A 14073-nucleotide genomic window follows, 5' to 3' on the forward strand; every position below is an offset into this window, starting at 1 on the left:
ATGGGCAAAATTTCAAATGTCTATAAAAACATCAATTTTGTTTCAATTTACTTCAGACTTGGCACATACAGTATATAGAGGCAATTGATATGCTGACATCACCACATGTATAGACATGATGACATCAGCTGGATCTATGCCAAAATAAGCTACAATACATGCGAGGGGTGGGGTTTGGTGTGCCTGGCACCACTCGTTAGTTTTTGCTTTTAATTAGCCACAGCTTTTAAACATGAAAGCCATTAGTCTTGTGAAATTGACACTCAGAAATCCACTACTACTTCCTTGATTTACTAATTGTGAAAACCAAACAGCAGTCATATGACTGCTAATGTGCATTATTGCTATACAGAAGTAAAAATTTTATTCATCTATGCTGGGAAAACAGGATTCCGTTTTTCTCCTTTAAGTGTGGAATGAATCCTACTTTAAGTCACAGGCATCTGGATAGTTTTTATAATAAATGCATGTGTGCTGGAGGAGGTCGACGAAGTGGTGTGTAGTAGTAGGAGAGAGCCAAATTTAGAGTCTTTTAATGTATATAAGGGGTTTGTATGAGCTATTCAGAGACCTGGCCTTCACCTCTGACGCCCCCGTCTCTCTGATGGCAGAGTGAAGAGTGCCTCTAAGCTATGGGCGGAGCCTCCTATCTGCAATGATGCAACTCCCAAAGGTTGGAGTACAAATGGAGGTGTTTGAAGGAGGCAGTCTTTTGTATGCTAGTGTCACTTATATTATTGGGTATGCTGCAGAAAATATATGCATACACACACACACAAGGAGAAACACACACACACACTCCACCCTGATGAGTCAAGGACGTCCAGGAAGTGTTTCATTCACTGTTCCAGAAGCTATGAATCTTGTTAGATAATCCCTGTATCATGATTGAATCAATAAAAGTAAAGTGGTGTCACAAGCATAGCTAAGTATGAAAGTGCCACTTTCAATTTAGGCTGTCGTGTAAGCCTTAAGGGGCGGCACCTTGCTATTTTTAGACTACAAGATTGAATATTAAGACTCAGAGGTGAAGCAGAACCAGGCATCTATTATTCATTCTGATGGACACAGAAGAACATCAGTTGTGAAATATCTCCAAATTGGACCAAGTCCATAATTAGAGTTATTCAGACTTCAATTGCTTTTCATCTAAGCTGATGAATAAGTCACTGCTATTTGGAAGAAAAATACATCTGCAGCCAGGCCTTCAGTGTTGTCATGGTTCACATCATAGTACACAGTATTATCATAGATTGTATGACTATATGTTCTGTGTATTTTATGACATTCTAGCCATCATCTTGTTTTTGTTTGTTTTTTTTTTTTTAAAACATAATCCTCAACTACGTAACAATACATACAGTTGGGTTTGATAATCATGATGCGTGGCATCATGTCTGCTCAATAATCTTGTTGTCTGTACTATCAATAATGTCAAATGTATAATAACTTAGTCATACCTAATATTATATAATATAATCAGTCCAGGTTATCTCATTTTAATTCATTTTCTGCATCATTATGATTTGCCACTATGAAATTTTTCAGCAACCTCGACAGTAAGTTGTAAATCTTAACTGTCATACATTGACAGTTTGAACAAAACATATTAGGAAGACAAAACAGCCGGACTGTACTTCCTTTACAAGAATAAAATGCATGTAGGTGACATTCTGTAGCAAAACTGATCATATCTCAGGCTTTGTATTGATGACATGTACAGTAAAGTCTAAGATTAGATTAAACAAAATAACTATATTGCAAGTGCAGGCAAAAACTAAAACTGTCATGACCACAACTGGATTCTGTTTCAAGTATCAGAGAAAGTGTTGCATTACTTTAAAAAATCTTTTCCAAACCAGTGTGGCTGCTTCATATTGATTTTTGTAAATCAAATAAAACCTGAGTGGAAAGTGATGCTTTTTATCTGATGCCATCTGCTACTCTCAACCCTCACTCTGCGCTTCTAACATGTCTGGGCAAGTAGAGGAAATGTTTATGGGCCAGTCAGATCAATTACAAAATGCTGATTAATAAAGCAATGCAAATCAATTACAGCCTACATAGATAGTGACTGCAGTGATTTTGCTGATTATGTAGTACATTTAATATTTTTCACAAAATTTGCTGTGATGGAAAATTTAAAGTATTTCATTTGTAAATATTAAATTTAGCTGGAGGAAATGTAGCCACAAATTATTTACTCACTTATGAACATGTACCAAATTGAGTCAGCCCAGACATGTTAAAAAAAAAAAAAAAAAAAAAAAACAGGGGTTGGCTCAGGTTGGCTTTGTATTCCCAATTGTACCAGACAGGTTACAGGCATTTAACTCACCAGCTGAGCCTCATGAGCCTGTGTAGAGCCTCTGACAACACTTCTGGTACACACAACAATCAAAATAAAACATCCACTGCTGCAGTAATTAAATGAACCATTTCAATAACATGTAGAACCTTCACAGAACTCATAATAACCACTTAACTGCAGCTTTTTCACATTATGGGACAAAACAAAGCACAGACTGTTTGACCACTTCTGTCGCAACACACGCCCAGACCTACACTGCCAAAAGAAAAAAGGCAAATATTTTTTTTAAAAATAACCAAATTGACTCAAATTTGGAAAAAAAAGCTAAGTGTATGACTAAATTTTACTTATGGGACTAACCACCAAAAAAAAAACCAAACAATAATAATAATGATCATGATTGTTAAAATGCATTACAAGCAACAAAACTCACTTATTTGAGACAAGATTATTATGTTAAATTGAGATTCAAAGCACAGATGCTTGCAATCTTAAAGGTTCAATAAGTAACATTTGTATTTTTCACTGGAGTCTTTATTTGTTGACAAGAACTGACTCTGAGGTAATGGTGGACAGTGTTGCAGACAGTAGCCACAAACCAAGTCGATAGATAGATAGATAGATAGATAGATAGATAGATAGATAGATAGATAGATAGATAGATAGATAGATAGATAGATAGATAGATAGATAGATAGATAGATAGATAGATAGATAGATAAACAGGACTCAATGAGCAGGTTGTTATTATAGAAGTAGGAATAACAAATGACTAGTTTCCACAAAAACAAATAAACTTTATGTAATGGAATGAACATGAACAAACTGTCCATGATGCACCTTTAATAGTGAATTATTCTACAGAAGGAGCTGCTGAAGGTAGAGCTGAACCACCTCAGTGGGACCCCCACAGACAAACAAGGATGTTACATACTGAACCTTTAAAATAAGAAAAATGTAAACCCCTGTTGAAACTCAATATTAACAGTTTCTTCTAAGACAGACTTAGATATGATGTTTTAAAATTAGATTTGCCTAGTAACCCTTTCATGCATAGTGGTCACTACAGTGGACAGCTATTTTACTGCCGTTCTCTTGTATGTTCATGGATTTTGTTGTTTTAGTTTCATATCAGCCTACACAGTGGAGGCTTATGCACCATCCCATACACTGCAAATTAAAACATTACTGTAACTTTGCTGTTCTTGATAAACCCGATCTAACATGTTTGAGTGTAAATCAATCCCTTGTTATTGTTATTAGACTGTAAATAACAACAATTTTTTTTTTTTTTTTTTTTTTTTGGCATATTATGTCCATGAAGTGAGTAATGACTAGTATTAGAGTACACAACAAACAAAAAGTTAAGGATATTTATTTATTTATTTATTTTTTTGTCTTTTTTTTTTTTTGTCATTTTTGCCATTCGTAAATAAAACTATGTCTGGTCATTAAAAAAAAAAGTGTTTCAATTCAATTCACACACAAAAAAGTAAAAAGCGAAATAACTACATGTTTCTTTGCTTCAGAAATTAAACAGCTTGGTGGACATTTTTGCAACTCCATGAAAAATAGCTTCTTAAAAAAAAAAAAAAACTAAAAAAAAAAAAATCACATTGTTTTTTTAATGCCCAAAGACGAATAATAATAATAATAAAAAAAAAAAAAAAAAAAACTTGATTAATGTTCTCATAATTCATGCATAAAAGGGTTAATTTATTCCCTATGAAGAAATCCCTCCTGTGGACTAGATGGACAAATAGATAGTCTGACCACTTTCATCCGACTCTAAAGCCCCACACCTTTATTTTGACATGTGTTCCGGTCTGAACCAGGTCTAATGTGGCAGCTTGGCACGGCTCTGTTCCCATAGAGCTGCCTCTCACAGCTGAGCACTGAGGATGGAGAAGAAAGGAATAGCCCACTCCCATGCGCTTTGTGTCGCGTAAAACGGTCCTTGTTACATGACAGAAATACGCAGGTACCAAAAAGTGAAGTGGAATGAATAAACTGTTGTGCGTAATAGACATCATTTACCCCCTGATTGTACAATGATGTTGCCAAGTGCAATATGTGTGGCTCACATATCCCAGAAATACTATTATAATGAAGAATAACACATAAAGTTATCAGATAATACAAGAAAAAATGACCAACCTTGTTCTAGGTCCCAGTTAACTTGTTTCCTCGGGTTCTCTATTGGAAATTTCATTGTTAATTTTGTTCTCAGTCAGCACAGGGTTGTTGTTGTTTGCTCATTACGATTGTTACAGAATAAAAAAAAAACAAAACAGTCGAACCAAGTAGTACTCCCCTCTCACGTCTTCGGCACATCATGTTTTTGCAGAGGTGGGTGGAAAGTGAAAGAAATAAACGCATCGTAAAACCGCATTGTCTGCCTCTTTCTGCCCCCCCCCCCACCTCCTCCACCTCCTTTGGACGCGTGTGTCTCTCTCGTCTGTCAGACTGACAAACCTGTGAGACCTTTAACTGAGCAGTGAGGACCAAACCACATCCCAGATCACACTCAAAACACACGCAACACTGGTCCGGTCCGGAAACACGACTGATCCAAAAGGGGCAACTTTACGCACGCGTAACGCCGGCAACAAGAACAACGGGGGTGGATGGAGGGATGGATAGATGGATGGATGGATGGATGCCTCTCCTCCCCAAACGCGCCTGCTTTTACTGTAATTAGCTGCATCAGGATGGATTTGCATCGGTTACATTTTCACTGATTAGTCTCATCCGTATTTTTTTTTTTTTTTTTTGGATACTCACTCTTTGCGTTTTCCTCCAAAAATGGATTATCTCCTCATCATTTGACAATTGGCGGCTGAGCACATGGCGCAAGGCGGCAAGTCGTAGATGTACGCCGAATCAGAGGCAGACTTCCACCATTACATCATTCACATTTGTGGGAAACAGTGCATTATTTATGAACTTAAAGCTTAACGAGTCCTGTCTTATGTCTCACCATATGTCGCCCCTTAAGTGACGCTGACCATGTAAAAGGCATTATTGGAAGAAGAATCAGTTTAGGAAATATTTATTATACTGACAAACTACACTATAAAAAAAAACAAAAACGGTAATATTCCAGCAGCTGGGGTGCCAAAATAATACTGTTAAATAACGGAAAATAACCATCTCATAAAAATACGGTAATTTTCCATAATTAAAATCAAATTTTTACCCTAACTTTTCATGAGATTTTGCTTTTTTTTTTTTTTTTTTTTTTTTTTTTTTTTTTTTACTTTTTAACCCTTTCATGCATGAATTATGAAAACCTTAGTCAAGATTTTTTTCCTGAGTGTTTTCATTCCTCTTTAGGCATGGAAAAAACAAAAAAAAAAAACAAAAAAAACAATGTGACTGAAAATTTTTGAACCCTTTCATACATGAATTATGAGAACTTTAGTTGAGTTTTTTTTCCTGAGCGTTTTTGTTCCTCTTTAGGCATGAAAAAAACAATGCGATTAAAATTTTTTTTATGAACGTCTTTTTCATGGAGTTACAAAAATGTCCACTCAGCTGGACACCGTGTGTTTAATTTTTTAAGCAAAAAAAAAAAAAAAAGCATGTATTTAAAACCCATCATCAGAAAGTGATAAACTGTGTGTAAACTATGAAATAAAAACATTTTTCATGCAGCTAATCTGATGTTTTCTCACATTTTAACATACACTAAAAGTAGTTATGACTAACTTCATGCAGACAATATGCAAAAAAAAGAAAAAACTTTTTGATTAAGAAAACTGTTAATTACAGTCTAATAACAATTAGCAATTGATTTAACACATGTTAGTGCAGATCAGGTTTATCAAGAACCGCAAAGTTACAGTAATGGTATGAATGTCAGTGTATGAGATGATGCATAAGTGTCCACTGTGTTGGCTGATATGGAACTAAAATAACAAAACCCATGAATATACAAGAGAACAGCTGGAGAAGAACTGTCCACTGGAGTGACCAGTATGCATGAAAGGGTTAATGTTTAATAAAGAATATTTTCATGTATTAAAACAATCAAATTACCTATAAATATATATATAAATAATTTTCAATGAGACTACAATCCACTGATAAAAACTGTATTTGGACAGTTTATCAGTGCTTATACATGTTACACATTCGCAAAAATACATTTATTCAACATTTTTGTTGTGAAATGTCCCATAATTACACATAATATTTGTCAATTAAAAAACAAGTCTTCTTAAACTTACAGAACAAATACTTCTTTTACAGTTAATTGTCAGTAATTTTATCTTGTTTTATTTTTTTTTTTGTGACAGTATTAAACTTTAAATTAACAGTTTAATCTCATAAATAGAAAAGAAATATTTGTGAAATCCCGATACATTTGGAAATGTATTTTAACTGTATTTTTCTGTGAAAAAAAAAAAAAAAAAAAAATCCTTTTAAAAAATGGAAATTTTATGGTTATTCACAGTTACAGTTTTTTCATGTTCTTTTACATTTGACATGTAAAATCACAGTCTATTTTTGTCATTTCATTGATATTTTCCTGTATCTTAAAAATACAGAAAAAATCTGTAAAATAAACAGTGAAAATTCTGTTAGATTACAGATTTTTTTTTTTTTTACAGTGTATGAAATTAAATCTGCATCTACATTTATTGGGTGACCACAACTGTTTCAGACCTTGGGAAAATGTTCCAAAAACAGCCCTTATTTCCTCAAAATTAATTTTAACATAGCATTGTAGTATGTAAACATAAAAAATACACTCAATACTATATGAACATTCTTTATAAATTGGATTGAACTCATCCAATTCTATCTGTGCTTTAGGATCTTACATTTTCTGTTTTTATTTTTTACCAAAATTGCTTTAAAGAAAATATTACACATACAATGGAAATCGGGTTTTAACATGGAGATAGTAATAACGCCACCTTTTCCACCAATCTGGGATTAAGGAGGAGTCATATGATCCTTTCAGTGTTTACCCACTCCCTCCCCAAGCCCACATGGTGAATGCCAAGGCTGGGAGCAGACACATGCAGAGACTGGGTAGAAAAAAAGGATGTTTGTTTGGAGATAAAAGCATATTTTATACACATAAGTCCATAAGTATTTGGATAGTAATACAATTTTTGGTTTCCTCTGTAAATATTAAAATAAAGCAATAAAGATCCACGGGGTTTAACAAAAATATTGCATTAACATTTAAGCAATTACAGCCAATTCAAATGTAGTCCCTCTATTTACAAAGGCTGAAAAGTAACTGGACGACTGACAGCAGCTCAATGTCCAGATGAGGCCTCTTCCTTGGTTGTTTTATGCCAAATTAATCTGATTAAAAAAAAAAAAAAAGGTCTGGAGTTGATTCCATTTAATTTGGTAGCTGTCTGTTCACTGGAATTGTCAATATGTGGCCCAGAAGGAGAATGTTTTACCTGCTCTATTTTTACATGACTTTGCTAAAACAGCAGCTAAACAGTGAAGGATGGGGATGGTTGTAACACATCTCTATTAAGTGTTAGAGCCATCAGTTTTAATACATCTTGGAATATTGACTTTAATCATTTTAGTGTCTGCACATATGGAAACACACAAACATGCTGACATAATTCGTTGTTAGACCTGTACATTCTTTACACAGATACACTGAACAATTTATTTAATATAAATATATATTCTCCAGACAAGAAAGAATCATATTTGCACCTCATCACCAACAAAAATCACATTATCATTTGAATATTTATGTAAAATATGTCAAAATAATCACTAAAATCATGACTCATGCCAATCAATCTCACCCGTCACTATATATACATATATATATATATATATATATATATATATATATATATATATATATATATATATATATATATATATATATATATATTGTTGAATAAGCTTGTCCTAGAGGTCAAATTTACCTGCACAGGGAGAATCTACTATAAGCAAAGACTCAAAAAGCTGTGTGCTGATGTTGCCTTGGAACAAACAATTAGTTTTCACTTCTTATCAGAGTCATTATCAGTGACTTCTTATCAATGACATCAGCTCACAAGGTCTTTTTTTGTTCTTGCTTGAGTTGGAAACGGTGCCCTCTGTAATAGATAAATGTGGATGCTCTATGTAAAGGTTTAAGAACTCAGGATCTGAATGTGTGCAGGTGGAAACAAACAACAAACTAGTATAAGGATCACAGTCTTCTACATATCACACACCGATCATCCATAACATTAAGACCACTGACAAATGAAGTGGTATTGATGTCGATTACCGTATGTCATTCCAGTGGAACCTGTCAATAGGTGGATATATAAAGCAGCAAGTGAACATTTAGCCCTCGAAGTTGATGTGTAAAGAAAATGATGAGCCGAAAAGTGAAGCTCTCGATTTACTGGTCAGTCTACATTCCTACTCTGTTCTGCGGTCATGAGCTTTGGGTCATGACCAAAAGGACAAGATCCCAGATACAAGCGGTCGAAATGAGTTTCCTCCGTAGGGTGGCTGGGCACACCCTTAGAGCTAGGGTGAGGAGCTCAGCCACCAGGGAGGAGTTTGGAGTAGAGCCGCTGCCCCTCCACATCCAGAGGGGCCAGCCTTGGGGCTTGGGCATCTGTTTCGGATGCCTCCTTGACGCCACCCTGGAGAGGTGTTCCGGGCACGTCCTGCTGGGAGGAGGCCTCAGGGAAGACGTAGGACACGCTGGAGGGGCTATGTCTCTTGGCTGGCCTGGAAACGCCTCGGGGACACCCCAGGAGGAGCTAGAGGAGGTGTCTGGGGTAAGGGAAGTCTGGGTATCCCTGCTTAGACTGTTGCCTCCACGACCCGGCCCCTGGATAAGTGGAAGACAATGGATGGATGGATGGATGGATGTTGATGTGTTAGAAAAGCAACTTTGATGGTCTAATCACTGGATCAGAGCATCTTTATATCTTGTTGTTTATTCCCAGTGTGAATTGGTTGGTATCAATCAAAAGTATCTAAAGAACAACAATAGGATCTCAACCAATCAAGGATCTGTAGGCGCATAATATTATTACCACTTATCTAATATTGTGTAGGTTCCCCTTTTTCCACAAAAACAGCTCTGACCCAAGGCCTAGACTCCACCAGACCTCTAGGGTGTGCTGAACCAGGACATTAGCAGCAGATCTCTGAAGTCCTGGAAGTAGAGGTGGGGCCTCCATGGATCAGATTTATGTGATGTTCGATTGGTCTGAGATTGGGATGTCCTTCCTTAGTCCATTTTTGGTCAGTACTAACCACCACAGACCAGAGACACCCAACAAGACCTGCAGTTGTGGAGATGCTCTGACCCAGTCATCACCATCATAATATGGACCTTACATTGTTCACACATTAGCTTTGAGGACTGAATGTTCACTTGTTGCCTAATGTATATGAAAGCATGTAGCAGACAAAATCTGTATTCATCCCACAAGTCACATTATTTAGAAATTAGACCAAACAAGCAAACAAAACCAATTTTTTCACCACACATTTATTGCTGTCATGAGTTTGAATCTTTTTACTCACAAGAAGATATATGTGCTTTTACTGTTCTTAAAAAATAAAAACTCTAATTAAATTTGGTGCTAGCTAATGTTAATGTGTCAGCTGTAACGAGAAATTTTACCTTTATGGATTCCTTATAGAATTATCAGCCCTTTGGGAAGGGAAGATAAAAAAAAAAAAGTATGGATCTATGTCGACACACACAAATAAGCATGAAATTAAGTGATGCACTACTGTAAATAAACCAGGAACTTAAACTGCATTTGAGATACTTAAAATCACCATCTACTGTTGGTAAAAAAAAAAAAAAAAACATGAAAAACTGCTCTAATCACTGCATTTGTGTTAAATAGACAAATTTAGCTTGTATTAATGGTAAGTTAAGGAATTATAACCGTCCCTGATGTACCTTACGTATAAACAAAAAGCCAGTTTAATCAACATTAATATAGACCAAACCTTCTTTTTAGTTGGGATGGAACTGACTTAATACTACCATATTCAATCTGTTCTTAACCCAGAAAAACCCAGTGCTACTTTTGTGCCAATTCCAAAAAAGTTTTTTTCTCTATATTTGACTTTTCTTAAGTGATTTACCTCATTTGTTATATTATATACTTTGTATTTTGTGTTTTTTTCAGTGTAAATCATGTATTTTCCTACATTTAATTCAATGATCATGTACATGTTCGTAAAAGCGCAGATTAAAGTTGAGGGTTTTTATATCAAAAATAGAGAAAACTGAAGAAAAAGTGACTTTTTCAGTCAAATCTATCATTAATAGAACACAAACATGTGTCTCCATCCACTGTCATTGATCAAACTCCATGGGTTTTACTGGTGAATCAATGTTGTAGAAGATAACGGTGTTTCCACAGAGCCTCTAAACTTTCAAATGGGTCATATTTGATGACCATGAAAAGATGACAAACTGTATTTTATACCAATTACTTACATGTATTGATAGGATTAGTGGATCAACAGGCATTAAACAGTTTAGATCAGTAGATGGTTTAGGTCGACAGTGGATGTTTGGGTCTTTATGGGTTAAGGTTGTTTACAAAACAAAGAAACACTTCTATTTAAACTGGTCAGATAGATAGATAGATAGATAGATAGATAGATAGATAGATAGATAGATAGATAGATAGATAGATAGATAGATAGATAGATAGATAGATAGATAGATAGATAGATAGATAGATAGATAGATAGATAGATAGATATTTTACTCATCCCAAGGGAAATTCAAGGTCAAACCAATTAAACAGAACTGACATGAGGTCATTATCACTGCAGAATTATTTAGTTAATCCACAATACTTAGATGACGCAAGGGGTAAAAAGGTCTGTACAACAACAACAGAAGGAAGACGCCCAAATTAATAAAATCATAGAATATTCTCATGAGCAGCGTGTACATTGTTTAAACCTAATTTCTACTTTGTTGTTTGTTTTTCCTCATTATTCAGTTTTTCACACAAACCCATGACTGTAAATGAGGCAATGGTTGGAGTTCTCGGCATGCCAGATGGTGCTTATGTATGATACCACACACTGCCACTCTGGCACATCATAGTCCACTTCTGTTGCAGTAATGACAAAAAAATAAGAAATAAAGCATCTTATGATTATTCATGATGAACCACATTTATCTGAAAAAAGGGACCAAAAGAACATGGATGGTGAAGAATTCTGATTAGTCTATTAATTATAATGTTTGGTGTTCTACATGGACAGGGAGGACATCGATTTAGTCAGGGTACAAACTGACCTAAATTTTTTTTTTTTTTTTTTTTTTTTACTGAAATTCAACCCATATCTTTTCCTTAATTCACTAGAACTTTCATTAATTCATCTTATACAAGTAGGCTATTGGCAAACATTAGTAATACAACACTTTTCCAACCTTTACTAAATGGAGAAGACAGAATTCATCATCCACAACTTTATAATGTCTCCTTTCCTAAAGGTAAGGCTTTCACATTGTATGCAATTAATCATGGTCATAGCTCTGTCATTGGGGTTAAATGGATTAAATGGATCATGAAAGTCATTAAGGGTTGAGTCATTTTTTAGCTCTGGTGCTTTCCCAAGCCATATCAACATTAATGATTAACAGAAAGTTTGAGCACACAAGACTAGCAAATAATTCAACACAAACATTCATTTTTGAGATTTCAAGATGTCTCAGATTGTGTTCCTTCGTCTAATTATGGGTCATTCCAGAATTGGAGGACATTTGACGTCCCACCCATCAAATTTTAAATAATCCATGTACAAAATACTAAAACATGGAGTTTCTGTGTAAATTTACTTGTCCTGAGACCAAATCTAAAAAAACTGGGAGAAAAGAATGTTTGTAAATAGTTTTAAAAATACCAAATAAGTCTGGAGTACCCCCTAAAATGCCATTTTTCACTTGTCCCAACCCCCTGATGACCAAATTGAATCTCAAATAAAACAGTTAAAATCAAATTTAAATCTCTTTTTTTTTGGTATGACTAGTTTCATTGGTGTCTCTTGTAATTGTGGGAACATTTTTTTAAATAAACATAATATTTTAAATAATAATTATTATGCATGGAACCTGTGTCCCACAACATGCACTCAACCCTGTTACCCATAACCTTTTTGCATGGTAGAAGAAGAAGAAAGCAGTGAATCACATGATATGCTGGAATTGACATCATCAAACAGTCTTCCAAAAGAATGGGTAGAGCAAAGGTGTGTCCTCTCTTCTATTTTTCATATTTTCATAAGAATATGAGCCTTGATTGAATGTCTCACTCTACCTCACTCAACCCTGTTACCCATACTAATAGGATAAGACAAATTATTTTTGATTTTTTCTTTACTTATTTACATAAGTAAGTGTGTCCTCTTGGTCAGCAGTAACAGCTAGCTAAGTAGCTAGCTTCTATGCCTGAGAAAAAGATAACAGTAGTCTGGATGTACAACCCTGTTACTCACAACCCTGTTACCGTGATTAGAGTAACAGGGTTGCACTACATTAATAGGGTTGCATCTCCTCCAGTTTACTCAGACTTTACAAACTATTATTTATGGTTCAAGTCAATAATTTACATTATCTGAGATAGAATTTAGTTCATCTACATATTGTAAACACATTCCTGAATTTTCCAGACTGTATTGTTTCCTTTTATTTCCTAATGGTAGTCCAAATGGATTATGGTTGCAGCAACTACCTTGATGGGATTATTAACTTGACATAAATCGAACTATATATAAACAGTGAGTTACAATTCATAATAGGGGACACTAAATTAAGTTAGATAATTTTTTTTCTTACAGTGTCTACATTTTATATATATATATATATATATATATATATATATATATATATATATATATATATATATATATATATATATATATATATATATATATATATACACACACACACACACACACACACACATTTATCCTGCATTAATAAATAGCTTTATTTAGATGTATGTAAACTTATCACTGTTATGCATTTTACAGAAGGGCTACAACTGGTATCAAACCACATGTTGTTGTTGTTGTTGTTGTCGTTGTTGTTGTTGTATAGTGACTACAAGATGTCATTATTATCATTTATTTATTTAGCAGTTTTGTCAGAATAAAATAGATTACATCACTTCAACTAAAACCATATGAAATCATGAGAACATTTCTGATTCTGAGTGAAAAAACACAGTGGCTAAGGCTTTCATCATAGATTTTCTGGAAATGTGTACAAAGTCAAATATTGTAAAAAGTGTGATTTTTATTTAACAATACAGGATTTTTGATACACAGCATTGGCAGTAAATGAGGACCACTACATCCCATATGAATGCTATATATTTATATTTGACTTTTCTTATTAATTTATTTTTTTTTACATGTCATTTATATCATATACTCAATAGTTATACATGTAGTGTGGCAGTTATATCGTAGATTTTTTTTTTTTTTTTTTTTTTACCATAACATACAATAACCTCCCTATGACTTGTATTTCTGTAGTGCTTGGCATTCTATATAATTTTTTGCAAATAACCTTCTGTTGTATTTAAAAATATAAATAAACTGAGTCTATATTTCATCAGATGTAATTTTCTGTACTAAACTAAACTAAAATGGACGCCTCCATGTAGTGACCCCTGTTAACAGAACCTGGGTGTGTGTTTACGGTTGGGCGGTTTAGCTGAGCGTACGTACGCATGAGCGCGATGACGTCATCATTCATAGCAACCAGC

The 14073-nt window shown here is 34.4% G+C and overlaps 1 protein-coding gene across 2 annotated transcripts in view; it reads right to left on the reverse strand.

Annotated features, from left to right (window-relative positions):
- Nucleotides 1-5208, reverse strand: part of kcnk10b (potassium channel, subfamily K, member 10b) — a 42590-nt gene extending 37382 nt beyond the window's left edge. Inside the window, exon 1 of one of the 2 annotated variants that reach the window (XM_030126093.1) lies at nt 5096-5208. In XM_030126093.1, the coding sequence (XP_029981953.1) occupies nt 5096 (1 nt within the window). In that variant the 5' untranslated portion in view covers nt 5097-5208. Of the gene's footprint in view, nt 1-4468; nt 5010-5095 lie in introns of those variants that run through there. The other variant, XM_030126091.1, reaches the window with a different exon arrangement.
- Between the last annotated feature and the right edge of the window lie 8865 nt (nt 5209-14073).

The sequence above is a fragment of the Sphaeramia orbicularis genome, chromosome 22 (genome assembly GCF_902148855.1).
Source record: "Sphaeramia orbicularis chromosome 22, fSphaOr1.1, whole genome shotgun sequence".
NCBI lineage: Eukaryota > Metazoa > Chordata > Actinopteri > Kurtiformes > Apogonidae > Sphaeramia > Sphaeramia orbicularis.